General features: G+C 36.0%; 1 protein-coding gene across 1 annotated transcript; it reads left to right on the top strand.

Annotated features, from left to right (window-relative positions):
• Positions 1-5158: 5158 nt before the first annotated feature.
• On the top strand, positions 5159-17442 carry cdx1a (caudal type homeobox 1a). The gene is made up of 3 exons (XM_039662913.2): positions 5159-5653; positions 16069-16217; positions 17120-17442. The coding sequence occupies exons 1-3, from the start codon at positions 5299-5301 to the stop codon at positions 17309-17311; spliced, it is 696 nt and encodes a 231-aa protein (XP_039518847.1). The 5' UTR covers positions 5159-5298; the 3' UTR covers positions 17312-17442.
• Positions 17443-19520: the final 2078 nt, after the last annotated feature.

Genomic DNA, 19520 nt, shown 5'->3' with positions numbered 1-19520 from the left:
TAGAATATATAATGTGTGATACACACACACACATTTTGGAATAGCATCGAAGCATTGCTATAGGATATTGTCTATAGGAAACCATCCGAAACGCCGTATTTACCCCATAGCAACACCTTAGCAACTGAATAATGCCCTGGCAACAATCTACTGTATAACATCAAAGCACTCTATTCAAAGAAAATTATTAAAATATGAATATTATTACAATATTCAACTTGTTTCAAATAAAACAATTTCAGAATATAGTATTGGACCAGTATTTTGTATATTGTAAAGTAACACAAACTTGTTTAAATACATGTGCATGCCTAAAGTCTAAAATTTAATATTAAATCTACTGTATTTAATTTCCATTTTACCGTATAAAAACGGACAGATTCTCTCATGAGCGCTGATGTTAATGTGATCTGAACAGACAATAATCCCTATTGAGATTATTAAACAGTTAAATATGAATCGTGTGTCTCGCAGAGGGAAATATCCTGTTAAATGAAGGATAAGTGCAGCGCCACACGTCCTGCTGAAAGAGCTGTGGTTTAGATGACACTAACAGACGCCGGAGAAATGCTGAGCGTGAAACTAAATCTCTATACCTGGCCCCGAAACAGCAAAGCTAACAATAAAAACCTCACTCCTGCTTTTATAATCTTCTTTTTATCTATTTTAAGCAGAACATCTGGTGAACTTTGGGGAAAACTTTATTGAGGGTGGAATTGGTCTTTTCTAGTAAACGCATCTCAAGAGTTGTTTATTTTTGTTTAGGGAATGAGACAAGAGTTCCTGTGGTTAACATATGGATATTAAGATATGTTGCATAAACTAAATTATGCATTTCATTTCATGAGAAAAAAAAAAACACGATTGATGCTATTTGACCTACATTACAATAAATGTGCACGTTTCTTCAGAAACCAATGGCATGATAAAAAGATTAACATTTGCCAATAAGCCACATTACATTTACACACAGCATGCAACTGAAAAATACCTAAATTAAAGGATTAGTTCACTTTAAAAAAGACTTTTGCTGATAATTTACTCACCGCCATGTCATCCAAGATGTCCACGATGTCCCCATGTCATCCAAGATGTCAGTCGAACAGAAACTAAGGTTTTTGATGAAAACATTCCAGGATTTTCTCCATATAATGGACTTCATTGGGAACCAAACGGTTCAAGGTCCAAATGAGAGTTTCAGTGCAGCTTCAAAGGGCTTTAAACGATTCCAGACGATGAATAAGGGTCTTATCTAGCGAAACGATCGCTCATTTCAAAAATAAAATAAAAAGGTTTGTTTTATAAGCACAAATGGTCTTGCTCTGTTCTGTGATGTGCGTTCGGGACTCTCCTGTTCGGACTCGTTCATCAAAAAGAATGAATCTTTTTGCGAGTCATTTCGTTCGTTGAATCAACCAAATGACTTGAAAAAAGATTAATTCATTTTGATGAACGAGTTCGAACAGGAGAGTCAAGAACGCGCATCACAGAACAGAGCAAGGCGAGCATTTGTGCTTATAAAACTTAAATTTTTTTATTTTAATTTTTAAATGAGCGATCGTTTCGCTAGATAAGACCCTTATTCATCATCTGGAATCGTTTAAAGCCCTTTGAAGCTGCACTGAAACTCTCATTTGGACCTTGAACCGTTTGGACCCCATTGAAGTCCATTATATGGAGAAAATCAAAAACCTTCATTTCTTTTCGACTGAAGAAAAAAAGACATGGACATCTTGGATGACATGGGGTGAGTAAATTATCAGCTTAAAAGTGAACTACTCCTTTAAGTTAAAAAAAACTGATACATTTGTTTCTTTATTTGACACAAATGTTCCTCCACAAGTTTGATTCTTTGCATTTGGAGGTCGAGGTTTGGGTTCTGAGGGTTCGAGCTTCTGAGGATGTACGGCTGGACCGTCTCAAATATGACGGATGAACGTGAAACATGATAAAGTCAGAGCTCAGACTCTCATCTCAGACAGGAAATGGAGGAGGAGAGATGCTCAATCCCAAATGCTGCGGATCAACTTTGTGTGTGTGTGTATACACTTGAGAATGCTTATTTTAAGGGGACAAATGGGGAAAGAGAGGGAAACTGTGTGTAGAGAGAGAGAATGAAAAAATGACAACATTTGACACAGTGCAGCTTAAAATTCATGGAAACATTTCTATGAATGTGAAACAAATTGTTTCTTGTTTACATTTCTTATATTGTATTTCATTCTAGACAAGTTTGTGCATATGTGTGTGTAACCTTATCATATTATATTTTAATAGGGTACTTATCAACACTTACCTGTATCTCCCTTTTACTTACCTGGAGAATGAAATCTGTTAATGTAGGTCTGCTGACAGCATCCATCCGATCCGGTTACTAAAAGGAAAATTAAAGCTTATATAACGCTTTCCTGTTATCAACGTAAAGCTGCTTTGAAACCATATGTATTGTAAAAAGCACTATAAAAATAAAGGTGACTTGACTTAACTTGATTTGACTTCAAACCATTACAGGCTATATGTCCTTAAAGAGATAGTTCACCCAAAAATTCAAATTTTGTCATAATTTATTCACCTTCATGTTGTCCCACACCTGTATGAGTGTCTTGCTTCTGTTAAACACAAAATAATTTTTGAAGAATGTAAGTAACCGGACAGTAGGCGGTTGTCATTGACTTCCATATATATATATATATATATTTTTTTTTCCTATACACTGTAAAAAATATTTTCATGATTTGTTATCACAACATATTTTCTTTTGTCAAATCAACTTTATAATAATTTATTTAGTTGAGATAACTTATTATTTTGAGTTTCTGATGATTACATTAATCTCCTTCATTGTATTAACTCACTTTTTCTAGTTCAACCAACTTAAAATTAAGGCAACCCAGGTTACTTACTTTTTTAAGTTAAACCAACAATATTTTTTTTACAGTGTAGTAATCACAACCTTTTTTTCTTTTGTCAAATCAACTTAAATAATTTATTTAGTTCAGATAACATATAATTTTGAGTTTCTGATGATTAAATCATTCTCTTTCATTCTATTAACTCACTTTTTCCAGTTCAATGAACTTCAAATTTTACAGTTCAAATCAACCAACCAGGTTACTTACTTTTTAAGTTAAACCAACAATATTTTTTTACAGTGAATGGAAGTCCATGGGTACCGTCAACAGTCCAACATGTGTTCAGCAGAAGAAAACTCATACAGGTTTGGAACAACTTGAATGTGCAGTAAATGATGACAGAATTATCATTTTTGGGTGAACTATCTCTTTAATGAATGTTAAAACTCACATAATCCATGTCAAGTAAAAACATGCGGGTTCTGTTCTGAGGATCAGTATGACTGGGAAGTGAGTGTCTATGGTAATGAGAGAGACTAATTATCTTATGAGTGTCTGACAGTGGTTTACTGCCCCCCTGAGGCCAAACATTTAAACAACTTCTGTTAACTTAAAGGGATACTCCACTTTTTTTGGAAATAGGCTCATTTTACAACTTAGTTGGGTTTTACCGCCCGTTTTTGAATCCATTCAGCCGATTTTCTGATATGTAGAATATCAGAAACCAGACAGTTTCTGGTCCCATTGACTTCCATAGGAAACAATTTATACTATGGAAGTCAATGGGACCAGAAACTGTCTGGTTGATATTCTAAATATCAGAAAATCGGCTAAATAGATTCAAAAACAGTAAAACCCAAATATTTAACTCTGAGGGAGTTGTTAAAACGAGCCTATTTCCAAAAAAGTGGAGTATCACTTTAAAGGGGTAGTTCACCCAAAAATGAAAATTATGTCATTAATGACTCACCCTCATGTCCAAGCCCGTCAGACCTCCGTTCATCTTCAGAACACAGTTTAAGATGTTTTACATTTAGTCCGAGAGATTTCAGTCCCTCCATTGGAAATGTATGTACGGTATACTGTCCTTGTCCAGAAAGGAAATAAAGACATCATCAAAGTAGTCCATGTGACATCAGTGGGTTAGTTACAATGTTTTGAAGCATCGAAAATATACATTTCGGTCCAAAAATAACAAAAACTACGACTTTATTCAGCATTGTATTGTCTTCCGGTTCTGTTGTGGATCAGTGACCTCGATTACAGGTCTGAGAGGAATAGTGATGGCATCATTTCATTTTGGGGTGAACTACCCCTTTAAAGGCCTTCTAAGTATACAATATGTGTGCAAATTATTTAAAAATATCTACGCTTTATATTTAGTGTGACAAGAAAAACCAAACCAAACAGCAAAATATAACTTTTTGGTCTTTTAGCAGAGAAATTAGAATAATGTATTATAGTAAATAAATGTAGCCTATATAATCAATGCAATATTGCAAATAACAATATAACCAAGAATGCAATATAAAATTCTAATTTATCATGATAAAATATCTAGGCTATTGTAAAATAATGAGCTGCAGGCCTACGTGCTGAATGACAATAAAGGTCGTGTAAGTGTGAATGTAAAGTGGCATTACTCGCAGCATCAGTGTCTCCAGGCCTCAGAACACGTTCTCTCGCTTCTCACGTCTGTCGGAGGAAGCAGAAGCCCGCCTGCCCTCGTCATTTCAATACAGAGGCCTTGATTTACAGTGTCGCTCATTTGTCGCTTTTATTGCGGCTCTTTGATGTGCGCCGCGCGAGACCCTTTGAAATGCACGAGCGCTTTCTGATGTAGAGTCACGAGCGCCTCTCTGACTCGCCTAAACCCTGCCGTGAGATTCCAGCGCCACATCATTATCATCATCATCGCGAAATCCATCACACACTGAAAGATATAATTTCTCATGGTGATCTTAATCACAATCTTCCCTATCATCATTGTTTTAAATGTCCTTACATAATTATAATCATCATCATCACATTTTTGCCCAGGTATGCCTGTTATCTCCATCACGGACATCAAATTAAGCATCCTGGCCGGTTCAGGTAACATTTTGGCCTTTAGCCTTTGTAAAATGTAAATGCTCTTAACCTGCCAGGCACTCGAGCGCGCGCCCGAGTCTTATTTTAGATAACGAAGCGTTTGTGGAGATGTGGCGTCGGAGATAAGGCGTCCATCGCGGCATTCGGGCCTTCAACTATCTAAGTTCAGCTCTGTGTTGATCATGATTCAGGGTGATAGGACTTCCGGCCAGTCGGCGGCACCTGTGCGCGTGTCATAAATCAGCTCAGGTGGGTGTCCCGGCGTGACGTCAGCGCTGGGCAAACAAACGCGCGCCCGCGAGCGCTCAGGCAAGGTGAAGTTCAGTTAAAGTAAAACTTTCAGCTCGCGAGGAAAATGTCCGTGAGCTTCCTGCTGGACACGGCCATGTACGGCAACCCCGCCGCGAGACACCTGAACCTCGGCCACCAGCCTCACCTGAACTACCCGTCTGCCCCGTACCCGGACTACAGCGGGTACCACCCGGGTCCTGCCCTCGGGAATGACCTGCATCACACCGGCAGCTCGTGGAGTCCCGGCTTCGGCCCGGGTTTGCGTGAAGAGTGGCCGCCGCTCTATGGTCACGGGACGGGTCACTCGCTGCCGGCTAACGGCGTGGAGGTCAACGTCATTCCGCAAGTGGATCAGGCGCAGCTGGAGAGAGAAGAGCCGCAGGACTGGATGAGACGAGCCGCGGGTCCCGGGAACACTGGTGAGAGATCAGCACCTCTCCTGACCCCTAAACTGGCTCACATCACACTCTTTCACTTCCTCTGCACGATCAAAATATACCATAATGCTATGTTTTTGGACATGCATCATAGTTTTTTAGACAAACTTGATGCGTTTATGAAATATACAGTACAGTGTTTTAATACCATTGGCAATGCCATGTTTTCCAGAAATACATATTGGTTCTACCTTGAAATTTGATGTTTTAAGAAATATACCACAGTCAGCAGTACAGTGTTTCTGTAGGTAATACCATGTTTTCTAGACATTTATCTTGGAAATACCATGAATTTTTTTATGCTTTTATTGAAAAACAAAATAAATAAATAAAAAAGAATAGTCTATACAGTGTTTTTGGACAATACCATTAGTAATACCATGCTTTTGTTTGCTCTTTATTTATTACACAGTTATTGTAATAATTATAATAAGTACATAATACATGGGTAACAGTACTGTAAAATAAAGTGCTAACTTTATGTTTTTAGTAACATCATGATAATACCATTATGAAACAAACCATAGTAATACAGTGTTTATAAGACAACAGCAATTTGTTTGAGACAATACCATGTCTTTAGGCATGTATAATGGTAACACCATGCAATTTTGATGCTTTTATGTAATGCACCATAGTAGTACAGTGCTTTTGGCCAACATGACTGGTCATCGCTTCGTGGTAATACCATGTTTTTTATTTTTTTATAGACATGTTCCCTGTGATCTCATGCTTTTGGAAATAATATCATAGTTGTACAGCATTTTTTAGACATGCATCATGGTAATACCGTGTTTTTGAACATATAAAACCATGTTTTTCTTGAAGTATGTTGAGTACCTAAAAACAAGGGCATATGAATATGGAAATCATACAGTAACATGATCAAAACTGCTACAGTATAATCACCTGATACCATTCAATGCACCATTTTAAGACAGCAGAAAGTGAAAGTATAGCTTACACATTTCTAATACTTCTGCGACTTTAACAGCATTTTAGGTGTGCTAGCTTAGATTAGAGACCTACAGTCACATCAGTTTCTGAATAATCAGTAATGCTGAAGGCCTGTGGTTACAGCTGACTGAGAGCATGATTCTCCTGTTTGATCTTTGATGTTCGACAACATCTGGAGATCTCAAGGAGCGTGTAGTTGAACAGTCAGTAATAGATGTTTGCGGCCTTATCAGAAGTGCATTATGGCTAATAGTTTACCAAGTGATAAACTAATCTCTTCGGGGAATATTTGTGTATATGTGTCACACACAGTCAGGTTGGCACAGGTAAAAAGCTCAGATGGAGCAAGACTATTCCAAATTTTCACATTTCATTTTCATTTTGTGTTGCTTGAGCTTTTTAATGGTCTGGATTTGTTGTCTTCGCTAAATTATATTTGGCCTCCAAATCCAATTTGATCCATTTAAATTCAAACACAGTTGTAACACTTTTCACTATATATACAGTATATATATATATATATATATATATATATATATGAAGAGTTCAGATGCAAAAGCCTCTAAATGCCATTTGAAATTTTCTTCTAAAATTATCATTTTTATCAAGCTTGTATATTTAAGTTCAGTAATTTCACTTAAATGGCAGTGAAGATTATTAATTGTCATTTAAGTGAAATTACTGAACTTAAATATACAAGCTTGATAAAAATTGGTCATTTTAGAAGAAAATTTCAAATGGCATTTAGAGGCTTTTGCATCTGAACTCTTCATATATATATATATATATATATATATATATATATATATATATATATATATAGTATATACAGTATATATATAAAATGTGCCAAAGCTACTTAAATAAATCATATTATCGGTAAATAAATATAAGTAAAAATATACCGGTGAATAAATCTGTGTATAATATTAGAGTATTTTTTTCTCTGCAGCTGTTCATATTTCATAAACAGACCAAAAGTAGGAAATGCTCATTAGTTTTGTCTTCAGGTTTCAAAGGGCCGTTGTCTAACACTGTTGGACAAGATGCAAATGTGGTCGTGTTTGACTGTTCAAACGTTCTCATATCATCACATGAGCAGATTATAGACGAATATGGATCACGTGACAAAAACAAATATGAGAATGTTCAGGAAACACAGCTGGAAAAAAAAAATTAAACGCTAATCTGAACTGGTTTAGTTTCCCACTCTACTTTTTCCTTAGAAAATACCTATCTAAATCACTTTACTTATCACTGTTGACTTCTTTTGTTTTTACATAGAGTAATTATAATGACATCAGATTTACCCATATCCAAACCATACCCCTAAAAGAATGCATTTAATTTATTAGCGTTTATTTTATGAAAAAGTATTTTTCACTCTTTTAAATGTAATCCATTGTTGCCCCCTACTGGACAACAGTAATACACGCCTAATGCTTCTGACACGTGTTGCGAAAAATACGACTTTATTTTGATCCGTTAGCGTTAGTTATAATAACGTAGATATTTACCTCTCCAATTTATGGCAAAATTTCTATCTATTATTGAATCCTGGCACTGCTGACTCCTTCACAGTTTGTTATAGTGATCTGCTTACTGTCTGTCAATTAATGAACGTCATATTAGTGACTGATCTGGAACTAGTGATTTATTTCAACAGAGTTTGATGTCAGGATGTTGCTAAGAAAATTACACAAAGAGATTTTTGGTTAAATAGACAGTTTTAATTGAAATGATCTGCTTATCAATGCATTTCAGTATCAGAGAAATTATGAGTGTATGGCTGCTACATCGCCATCTTGCCTTTATTTTTATCTGAGCTCATCACAATAAATTATGGGGATTAAAAACTGCATTAGAGTTTAGGCAAAATAATGTTTTTGTGGAAGACAGCTTAACTTTCGCAACTGTCTGTGACAGGGTTGTTAATATTATAACTAAAACCGTAACTTGAACCGTTAAAAAACAAATTAAATAAAATGAAATATAAAGATGTAAACTTTTATTAGCTAGTTGCCAAAGCAACATTTCTAATTATCATTTAGTTTAAAGTCACCAAGTACAAATTCTTAATTTGGTTTCACTTTTTTTTGATGGTCCCAAACGTAGACAGTTTGGGTTTTAAAATAAGTTGACATGTGGTTGCAAAGTTATAGTTAGCATAATGTCTGTCGGGGAGCATCAAAATAAAGAGTGAGCAGATATTAGCAGACAGTCTACTAATAAAATAATGAGAGTTAGTTGACATGTAGTTACTTGAATGTTCAGAAGGGACCATCAAAATAAAGTGTTTCCCTTAATTCTTATTTGATGGAATATTGCAGTATACATCATAAATGATTAATCCGCGCACATCATTATAATTATTATTTTTTTAATTCATGTGCCTCGTGATCTTTAATTAAAGCAACTTCCCCTCCCTCTCGCAGCTCATCTCTTCTCTGATGATGTGTTTACTGGCGTGTGGGCGGGGCAACCTGTCACTCACATGAGATCCATCAATAGCAAACCACAACCATCCAATCAATTCCCTCTGGACAAAATCAAGTCCCGCCCTAGCCTGGCTAACGTCAGACCACATCTCATTGACATTTAGGCCACGTCCATACGAAGCCGGTGCGTTCCCTATCCGATTTTTTTTTCCTCGTTCTAAAAAAAAAATCCGTAAACATGGCGTCGTCTCAAGAAATATCTGTGTACACACGAAACCACTGAAACCAACTGAAAACGGTGTAGTAAATATGCCAGACCAGTATGGGGCGCTGTAATTCTGCCACAGAGATACACTATACATGGAGAAGAAGACTTTGAGCATGCATAACCTTGTGCGCTGAATACGAACCAGAGCCCATCTAACGGAGAGCCTTGGCACTTCCTATTAGCCCTGTTGTGTATCATCTTGGTTGCAGTTCCATTAGAATTCCACTGGAGGTGATCGCGGGCGAGAGCAGAATGAATGGGAGTCTATGGGGCTAAACGGCTAAATGTGTCTCTTTCACCTGCTTGTCGTTAAATTAACATAGATTTTATTGTTGATTCCGCAAGTTCAATATAGATTAGGCCAAAAGTCGAATGAACGAGTACTTGTCCTTTCGATTTCTGACAGGTTAGGCCGTTGTTGGCCGGAACACGCTAGCATTCGGCTATTGTGTGACGTCATCACATTTTTTGAACGGATTTTTAGAACAGATAAGTGAACTAAAAAATGCAATTTTCAGCTGAGTGTATTATCTTAGCCCTCCCTTTTGAATGCAACTTTCAAATTACATCCTGAGAAAAGTGGATTTCTGGGGGTGAAACCCCATTGACTCCCATTCATTCTGCACTCGAACGCGAGCGCCCCCGCATGGACAGATACGTGTTACTGCAGCCAGTCCAGAACCCGGAAGTAACCAGCCAGTGCCAATTCTCTTCAATTAGACATTCTCTGATACGAACCAAGAAGAAGACGACGAAGATGGCGTGTGACGCAGCCGAGACGTGATGTGATGACATCATAGTTTCACAAAATATATGGATTGGCCGTACAAACGAAACCGCAAGGGTGTCGTTTTCAGATTTATCCACTTTGGGACCCGGTTTCAAAAAATAGCAGTTTCACTCTCCCAAAACACCGGATGCGTGTGGACGAAACGCCAATACGATACAGCGAAACGCGTCTCCGTGTGGACAGGCCCTGAGACGTGATCTGGGAACCACGTTCATTTTCTCGTATGGTTTACGAATGCCCAGAGCCGTTTATTGGGCGCTACGAATGTATAGGCAATCGTTTTAATTATACCAGACGACGTATGTAGAGTGAAAGAAATTAGATGAGGAAGAAGACGATGGGCCAGAGATTTGTTTGCTTTCTGAACAATATCTAAAGCTGCATCGAAAGGTAACTTGGCGTCTGCTGCCATGTTTGATCCATATATAAACATAATGTTTCGGTGTCGCATATAGACGTCTCCCTCCCCGTTCTTTGATTGTTCCCCTTGCTGAGGTGAAAATTAGGTCCATGGTATCCAGACTGCTTAGCAGCGTGAATTAGGCCCCGTCCACAAAAAACGGAGAATTAAAACGAATACGATTTCCGTCCACACCAGCGTTTTATCTGCGTATTAGAAATGATCTCCGTCCACATTAAAACGACTGAAAACGCGGATCACGTGACCATTCACCAACACTGGGCATGCGCGTGCTGGTGTAAACAGTGATTGACGAATTAGGGAAGGATACTAAGTCGTCATAACTAATAACACCCAATCATGGAGCCAAGCGTCAGCCCCTGCGTCAGCATTTCTGAAGTCCTCCGTTTTGTCTCGTCCACACTAAAACGCCCTCCGGAGATTCAAAACGCAAAACAGAGCTGCAGTGTTTCTAAACTTCTCCGTTTTAGGTCTTCGTTTTTCCCGTTTTAGTCTGGACGGGAGGTGCAAACGTAGCAAAAGGTCTCAGTAGTGTGGACGGGGCCTAAAATTGGCAGCATGGAGAAACCCAGGCTAGTCCCGCCCTACATTTGTTCTTGTTTGAGAAGCCGTTTCACTTGGATATATGTCTTACTAGGGAAGAAAAGACTATTGCAACTTCTGTTTCATATATATATATATATATATATATTAGGGCTGTGCAAAAATTAATTGCGATTAATCGCATCCAAAATAAAAGTCTGTGTATAATATAATAAATAAATAAAATAAATTAATATACATAATATATTTGTGTGTGCTGTATATAATTATTTTGTATATATAAATACACACACATGCATGTATATATTTAAGAAAATGTGTTATTCATATAGAAATTTTTATATTTATATAATATAGATTATGTATTTATGAATATATACAGAATTTAAGCGCAAATAATTCTTAAATATATACATGCATGTGTGTGTATTTATATATACAAAATAATTATATACAGCACACACAAATATATTATGTAAACACAGACTTTTATTTTGGATGCGATTAATCGCAATTAACTTTTGCACAGCCCTAATATATATATATATATATATATATATATATATATATATATATATGAAGAGTTCAGATGCAAAAGCCTCTAAATGCCATTTGAAATTTTCTTCTTGAATGATGATTTTTATCAAACTTGTATATTTAAGTTCAGTAATTTCACTTAAATAACAATTAATAGGTAATTATCATTGCCATTTAAGTGAAATTACTGAACTTAAATATACAAGTTTGATAAAAATCATCACTAAAGAAGAAAATTTCAAATGGCATTTAGAGGATTTTGCATCTGAACTCTTCATATATATATATATGCACACAAACATGAAAAAGAATACAAAATAACACTGATCCGTGATGCCTTGAAATGCACTCTAGGTAGGCAGCACACTAGTATTGGCAGATCTAAAAGATACGTGCTGCTGTCTTTATCTACGCATGAACCTCTTCCTGCTGTTTATTACAGCACATCATATGACTTGTGTGTATGTGTGCGCGCGTTATAATGAGGTTAAACACTGTAAACCCTGATTTACTGAGCGCACACTGATCCGAGTTGAATTTTTTTGCCTTCTTATAACCGGTTTGAAGAGATAAACCACTGTAAAAATCAGTTATCCATTTAAAACGGCTACATTTTACGCCCACTTAACAAGATCTTCTGTTAGTTCAAGAAGGCGGTTTTGTAATCGCTGTACAAATAATTGGTTTTCCCGGGATTCTCCGATGGTCATTACCAAACATATTATGTATTAGTAATGTCACAGACCTATATGTTCATTTAAGGAAGGAGATAAACGAGCCGCGAGGCGCCATCTTTCGTTCTGAGACAGAGTGAGTCAGTGGTGTGTGTTGCTCAATGTTAGCTGCGCGCTTATTAATCTGTGTGTCTAAACACAAGCGTCATGAGTGTCGAACGTCCTGTCGACAAAGTGAAAGATTTTGTGAAAAGCTAATAACGGCAGAGGCCAGCGAGTCTGAGGCGTAGGCCGCACCCTGCTGTGTGCACTGTGGGAGGACCGGAGAACACTGATAAGGGGACCAGACTCAGTGTGTGTGTGTGTGTGTGTGTGTGTGTGTTTACACACGTCAGCCAAAGCTGATGGAGAAAAGGGAAGAAAACTGTTGAGAAAGAGTTTCATTCCATGAAAACTGCATTAAGGGGCTTTCAGGACAAGGTTCCTTGTTATTTTAGTATCATTAGTTTTCATTTGTATATTTCATGTTTTCATTTTAGTTTAAGTGCCATTTTTATTACTTTAAAAATAGATTTTTTTAGTTCACTCTTAAAAAAAAGTGATATAGAACTAGGTTTCTTGACTAATTTTTAAAGAACACAAGGAGAAATGAAATGTATAAGGGGCTATTTAAAAAGAAATTCTAGTGATAAAGTATGTTTAGTAGCTGATTAATTCATAAAACTTGAACTAAATCCATAAAATGGTGGGAATTAGAGAAGACAAGACTGAAAAAGAGACTTGCAAGATTTTCTTGCAAGGAAAGGTCATAGAAGTGCCTACAGAGGGGACATCCTTCCGTCTTTATAGTTGTTCCTCCCCCAAGGTTGTTTTCCCACGGCTAAATGAAGATATCTCTCAGCCTCAACTAATACATTGTTAAGATTTGTCAATAATATTAATCATATTATATCCTTGAATGGAGACGGCCTCACACTTAGTCACACATTAAAATACAAATGCAAACATACAGAACATATTAAAGGGTCACTCCACCCTTGGAAAGATGAATGTGTATTTAAAATGGCTCATTTAAGTAGAAGAAATGTGAAATTATTTTTGAATTTGGAGTTTTCTAGACTGAGAAAAGACAGAAAATGTATTTTTGGCTTATGTGGATGAAAGACAACAACTCCCAGAATGCACTTGCTTCAATGCCCTAGGAGGCCACGCCTACCGGTAACCGCGCAGAAGGTAAAGAACAGTCTACTAGTAATTCTCCGTGATGTGTCTGCCCGAAAATGTGTTTCGAGATCGCCCGAAATGTCCGGGATTCGGCTTTTGCGTTCTACAGTCGCCATTCATGTGAGGGCCGCGGGAGAATTATATACACTACCGCTCAAAAGTTTTAGATCAGTAAGATTTTTTATGTTTTTAAATGAAGTCTCTTCTGCTCACCAAGGCTGCTTTATTTGATGAAAAAAAAATGACTGTGAAATATTATGACAATTTAAAATGACTGTTTTCTATTTTAATATATTTTTAAAATGTAATTTGAAAGCTGGATTTTCAACATCATTACTGTTGCTGATTACACATCAGTTTTCAGTGTCAAATGATCCTTCAGAAATCATTCTAATATGCTGATTTTATGCTCAAAAACATAAATTATTATTTTCAATGTTGAAAACAGTCGTGTACCCCCCCCCCCCAATTCTCTGATGAATAGAAAGTTCAAAAGAACAGTATTTATTTAAAATATAATCTTTTCTAACATTATAAATGTCTTTACTGTAACTTTTGATCAATTTACCTCATCCTTGATGAATAAAAGTATTTTCTAATTTCTTTCCCCCAAAAATAAAAAATAAATTCTCACTGACCCCAAACTTTTGAATGGTAGTGATTAATGTTACAAAAGCTTTCCATTTCAGATCAATTCTGTTCTTTTGAACTTTCTATTCATCAAAGAATCCTGAAATCAAAATGTAAAAAAACTGTTTTCAACATGGATAATAATCATAAATGTTTCTTGAGCATCATATTATAATAATTTCTGTAGGATCTGTAAATTCAGCTTTGATCACAGGAATAAATTACACTTCACTATATATTCACATAGAAAACACATAGATATTTCACAATATTACTGTTTTTTTTTGTATTTTTTATCAAATAATTGCAGCCGTGGTGAGCAGAAGAAACTTTTTTTAAAAACATAAAAAATCTTACCGATCTAAAACTTTTGACCGGTAGTGTATATAATGTTATGTTGCTGTAATTAACCTATTATCTTCCAATAAACATTTACTAGACCTGGCTACATAACATGTAACTACAGACTAGATTCACGAGAGGTCGGCTAATGTGTGTAAAAGTAAAAAATACAGTAATTTCATTAATACTTCGGAAGCACTGAAAATGAATGGGCTTCAATGCAGGAACTATCAGTGTTTGGAACTATTGGAACTCGCGTTACTTCCGCATTCCTAAGTTCCTATGGCGGTCTATGGGAGTGTCGGAACTCTCTCTCTCTCCACGGCTCTGGTTCCGTTCAGCTCGCTGGGAAACAGATTTTCCGATTTAGACTTTTTTTTGTGTATTAATCAACTTGCATGGATAAATAATTCAACACAAGACTAATAATGTGCATGAACAAAGTAAATAGGGTAAATTTTGATTTCATGTCAATTTTAAATGTGTTGTATCTAACAGAAAAGATGAGGGAAATTGAAATGCAAACAAAACTGGATCTGCTGAAAAATGATCAATGTTTCTGTGCCACAACATTAAAGACGTTTTAAGACAAAAGTACTTAGCATGCAGCAATACCAAACATATCTCGACGTAAGTGAAGAAAGTAGAAGTTAGAAAAAGAAAGTAAAGTTAGATCTAAGTAAAGCTCTTGAGACGTCTACTGTAACAGAATCACATTGACACATTTAGGCCCAGTATATTTTTTAAACACACCCCGTGATTATTTTGAGGTTCATTTCATGTTTAGTGGGGTAAGATGAGACGGTCTTGTCAGAATGTGGTTAACGCTAACAGAACATCAGGCAAACAACATCTCAAGAGGAACCACCAACTGTGAGACATTTACCACTGTGGTATTCTACATCAGAGGAATATTCACGTTATTAGAGCCAAAACTGTCTTGGATGGTGAAAGATTATGAAAACAGGAACTGTGATCTCATCTGCGCCACTTCCTTTTTGACACCCTAACACTTCAAAAACTTTTTTTTTTTATATATATTATTTTTTATTATTTGTATTTAAATGACATTGAAGTTACATTAAATGGTTCTGTCCGGCACTTATGGGGTTCCCATCATTTCATCGATTTAGTTTTATTTAATTATTTTTTGTTTTAATTCACTTTTAATTTTAATAACATTTTATAAAAGCAGCTTGTAAAGACACTTTGTCACTAGAAAAATTGAAATAAACCATTAAACATGAAATTTAAGACATTTCTCCTTATATATAGAATTTATTTTTAATAAAGTGTTCTTTAAAATTGAGTCTAGAACACTAGTGTTCTATATAGAACCCCCCAAATTCTATGAGTGTAGATATAAAAAAAAAGCCCATTTGAATGATACCAATTGCAGTTTTTGTCTTATTGGAGATATTTGTATATAAATAAACATCTTTTAAACATACTAATTCCCTTGAATGGATAATAATACTCTCTATAACTATTAAATATAGATATATTTTAATTCAACAGCCACAACAACTGAATATGACAATTAAAAAGAGAAATATCCCTGTTGTGCTGGCAGGAGGGAAGACGCGGACGAAGGACAAATACCGAGTGGTGTACAGTGACGTTCAGCGCCTGGAGCTGGAGAAGGAATTTCATTTCAGCCGATACATCACCATCAGAAGGAAGGCGGAGCTCGCCGGAGCCCTCAGCCTATCAGAACGCCAGGTAGGTCATGTAAATTCATGCCGTCTAATTGTAAGAGTTTTGTGTTAAAGGGCACGATGTTGGACAGATTTAGAAAAGCATAAGATGATGGTGATGTATGTAATGGTACACAGGAAAAACATCTAAATGAAATGTACTACATAAAGAAAAGAGGAAGATGTTAAGTCTGTAGGCAGTTCTCCATTTGCCTATTTCTATGAACACAATTTTGGTATATCTCATACAAAACTTAAATACGTATACACTCATTTACTCAATAAATCGTTGATGGGATGTGTCTACTACAGCTACTGCAAAAATATATATATATAAAATAACACACACACACACACACACACACACACACACACGAGTACGAGTAGAATGGATGTGTCTACTACAGCTACTACAAAAATATTAGGGCTGTCAAACGATTAATCGCGATTAATCGCATCCAAAATAAAAGTTAAATAAATACACACATGCATGTATATTTAAGAAAAAAAATATTATTTATATATAATATAAATTATATATATAAATCTATATACAGTATATACATGAAAATATTTCTTAAATATATACAAGCATGTGTGTGTATTTATATATATATATAATAATAATTATACACAGTGCACCCATATATTATGTAAACACAAACTTTTATTTTGGATGTGATTAATCGCGATTAATCGTTTGACAGCCCTAATATATATATATATATATATATATATATATAATAACAAACACACACACACCAGTACGAGTAGATGGGATGTGTCTACTACAAAAAAAATAAAATAAAGTAATACACACACACACACACACACACACACGAGTACGAGGAGGAGTAGATGGGATGTGTCTATACACTCATTGGTTGTTCTGAATCAGTTAAATGACTCTGACTCTCTGATTCACAGGTGAAGATCTGGTTTCAGAACAGACGAGCCAAAGAAAGGAAAATAAACAAGAAGCGACTGCAACAGGCCCAGCAGAGCTCTACATCCACTCCTCCCAGCATGCCCAGTCACACCAGCGCCACCATGGTCTCCAGCACCAACAACGCTTTGATGACAGACAATATATCGGCCACCATTAAAGAGGAATACTGAGACTCTCTCAAACCGAAGGACCGACGGTACATGTTTACACAGTTTCAGCGACACGGAGTGGAACGTTCATATTGCACTACACAAATGACACGCAGACACGTTTTATTGTGATAATGCGCACAGTATTTCAATTTTTGTAAAAAATTATGATCTCAGAGTATGTCGGACGACCGAAGACACGTCATAATGCTTTCTAAATTGTTTTGCGTACTGCTTTTGATGACCTCACTAACTGCGATGATGATTTGATGACTATATTTGCTGCGCGCGCATCACTACTGCTTCGCTTCGTAAAATATTTCACACCGACTGGAATACTGACATTTATAAAAAAACAAAAAAACAAAAAACAAAACAAGGAGTCAACTGGTGCCTCTGTGTAATTATTCTTTTTAAAAAGTGTAAAATTTTTAATAAAAAGATATTTGAAGAGAATGTAAAATTTGTCATTTAATGTGTGTGTGTGTGTGTGTGTGTCAGCATTCACATTATTGTAACGTCAAAGTCTAATTACTGTTATTTACAATTTTACTTTGGAGTTGATCATTTGTTGTGTGTGTGTGTGTGTGTGTGTGCGTGTGTGTGTGTGTGTGTGTGGGGCATTGACATTATTTTAACGACAATTAAGCACATTTTTATCCTAAGTCTAATTATTGTAATTTACAATATTACTTTAGAGTTGATCATTTGTTGTGTGTGTGCATGCATGTGTGCGTGTGTGTGCGCCCGTGTGTGTGTGTGGGGCATTGGCATTATTTTAATGACAATTAAGCATATTTTTATCCAAAGTCTAATTACTGTAATTTACATTATTACTTTAGAGTCTTTTTAAACAAAATAATAAAAAAAAAATGTTAATTGAAATAAAAAATATGAAGCTAATACAATGAATGAGATTGGTTTAATGAACCGAAACTCAAAATATTGTGTTATGTGAACCACAAATGATCGTCTGAAATTTTTACAGTGTAATTGCCATTATTTTCAATGATTCTCGTTACCGTTTTTTTTATAATATAATATTTTTGAATGATTTTATAGGTCAAAATAAATCAATTAAATAAATACAATGAAATATACAAGTCACAATTTAAATAAAACATTTGTCTGCATTTTTTTAATTAGTTATTTGCAAGAGAATTTGGGGCAGAAACTTGCTTAATTCGACAATTTTTTTTTTTAGTTTTTTTAAGATTCTTAATTTTTTTTTTTTTAAAGCAAATCATAATTTCTACTTTTTAAATATGACCTCGACATGATCCGGACTGGTTTGATCAGATTTAACTATATCATGCAATTCCATTTAAACTGTAAATCAAGCTGTACTTTGAGAGGGCGGAAACCGTGTGAGTGTTTACTGATCACAATGAACTGTGTGGATCATACTGTAAGTTGCGATAACACAAGGAAACAAACACAGCTTATTGATAAAAACAGAAGCAGAAATGGTGACCGCGCACTCAACGCGCTCAATCATTGACAGACGAGCCAGAGGTCGAGCAGAAGCTGCGATCCGTACGGAGGTCATGGGGTGTGTGTGTGTGTGTGTGTGGCCCGTTCAAAGTCAGGCGATCCATGTCAATTAAAGAGCCAATAAAGACCTGATGCCAGTAACGTTCATCTCATGTCCTTCAAGATCACACGTTTGAACTGTTAATGTTTAATTGGTTTCACAATGTCACCATTGACCCAGAAGGAACACACAGATGTGTCAAACGTACTGACACTACATATATTTAAGTTGAAGTGTCAAAATGAGTGTCAAAAGTCAACTTTTTCACACTTCAATTGAGTCGGTCTATCTCCATATTGTAAGTGTGATTTGAACTCGTAAACATAATGGAGTAATGAGTTAGTCTTCAGGTTTAAAGGAGTAGTTCACTTTTTTTTTTTAAAAACTTTTGCTGATAATTTACTCACCCCCATGTCATCCAAGATGTCCATGTCTTTCTTTCTTCAGTCGAAAAGAAATTAAGGTTTCCGATTAAAACATTCCAGGATTTTCTTCAATGGGGTCCAAACGGTCTAAATGAGAGTTTCAGTGCAGCTTCAAAGGGCTTTAAACGACACCAGACGATGAATAAGGGTCTTATCTAGGACCCTTCGAGTCATGACTCGAAAAAAGATTCGTTAATTTTGATGAATGAGTTTGAACAGGAGAGTCACGAACGCGTCGCGCATCACAGAACAGAGCAAGGCGAGCATTTGT

The sequence above is a fragment of the Pimephales promelas genome, chromosome 9 (genome assembly GCF_988280905.1).
Source record: "Pimephales promelas chromosome 9, fPimPro1.hap1.1, whole genome shotgun sequence".
Taxonomy (NCBI): domain Eukaryota; kingdom Metazoa; phylum Chordata; class Actinopteri; order Cypriniformes; family Leuciscidae; genus Pimephales; species Pimephales promelas.
The sequence above is the reverse complement of the archived record's forward strand: the minus strand, read 5'-3'. Positions and strand labels throughout refer to the sequence as shown.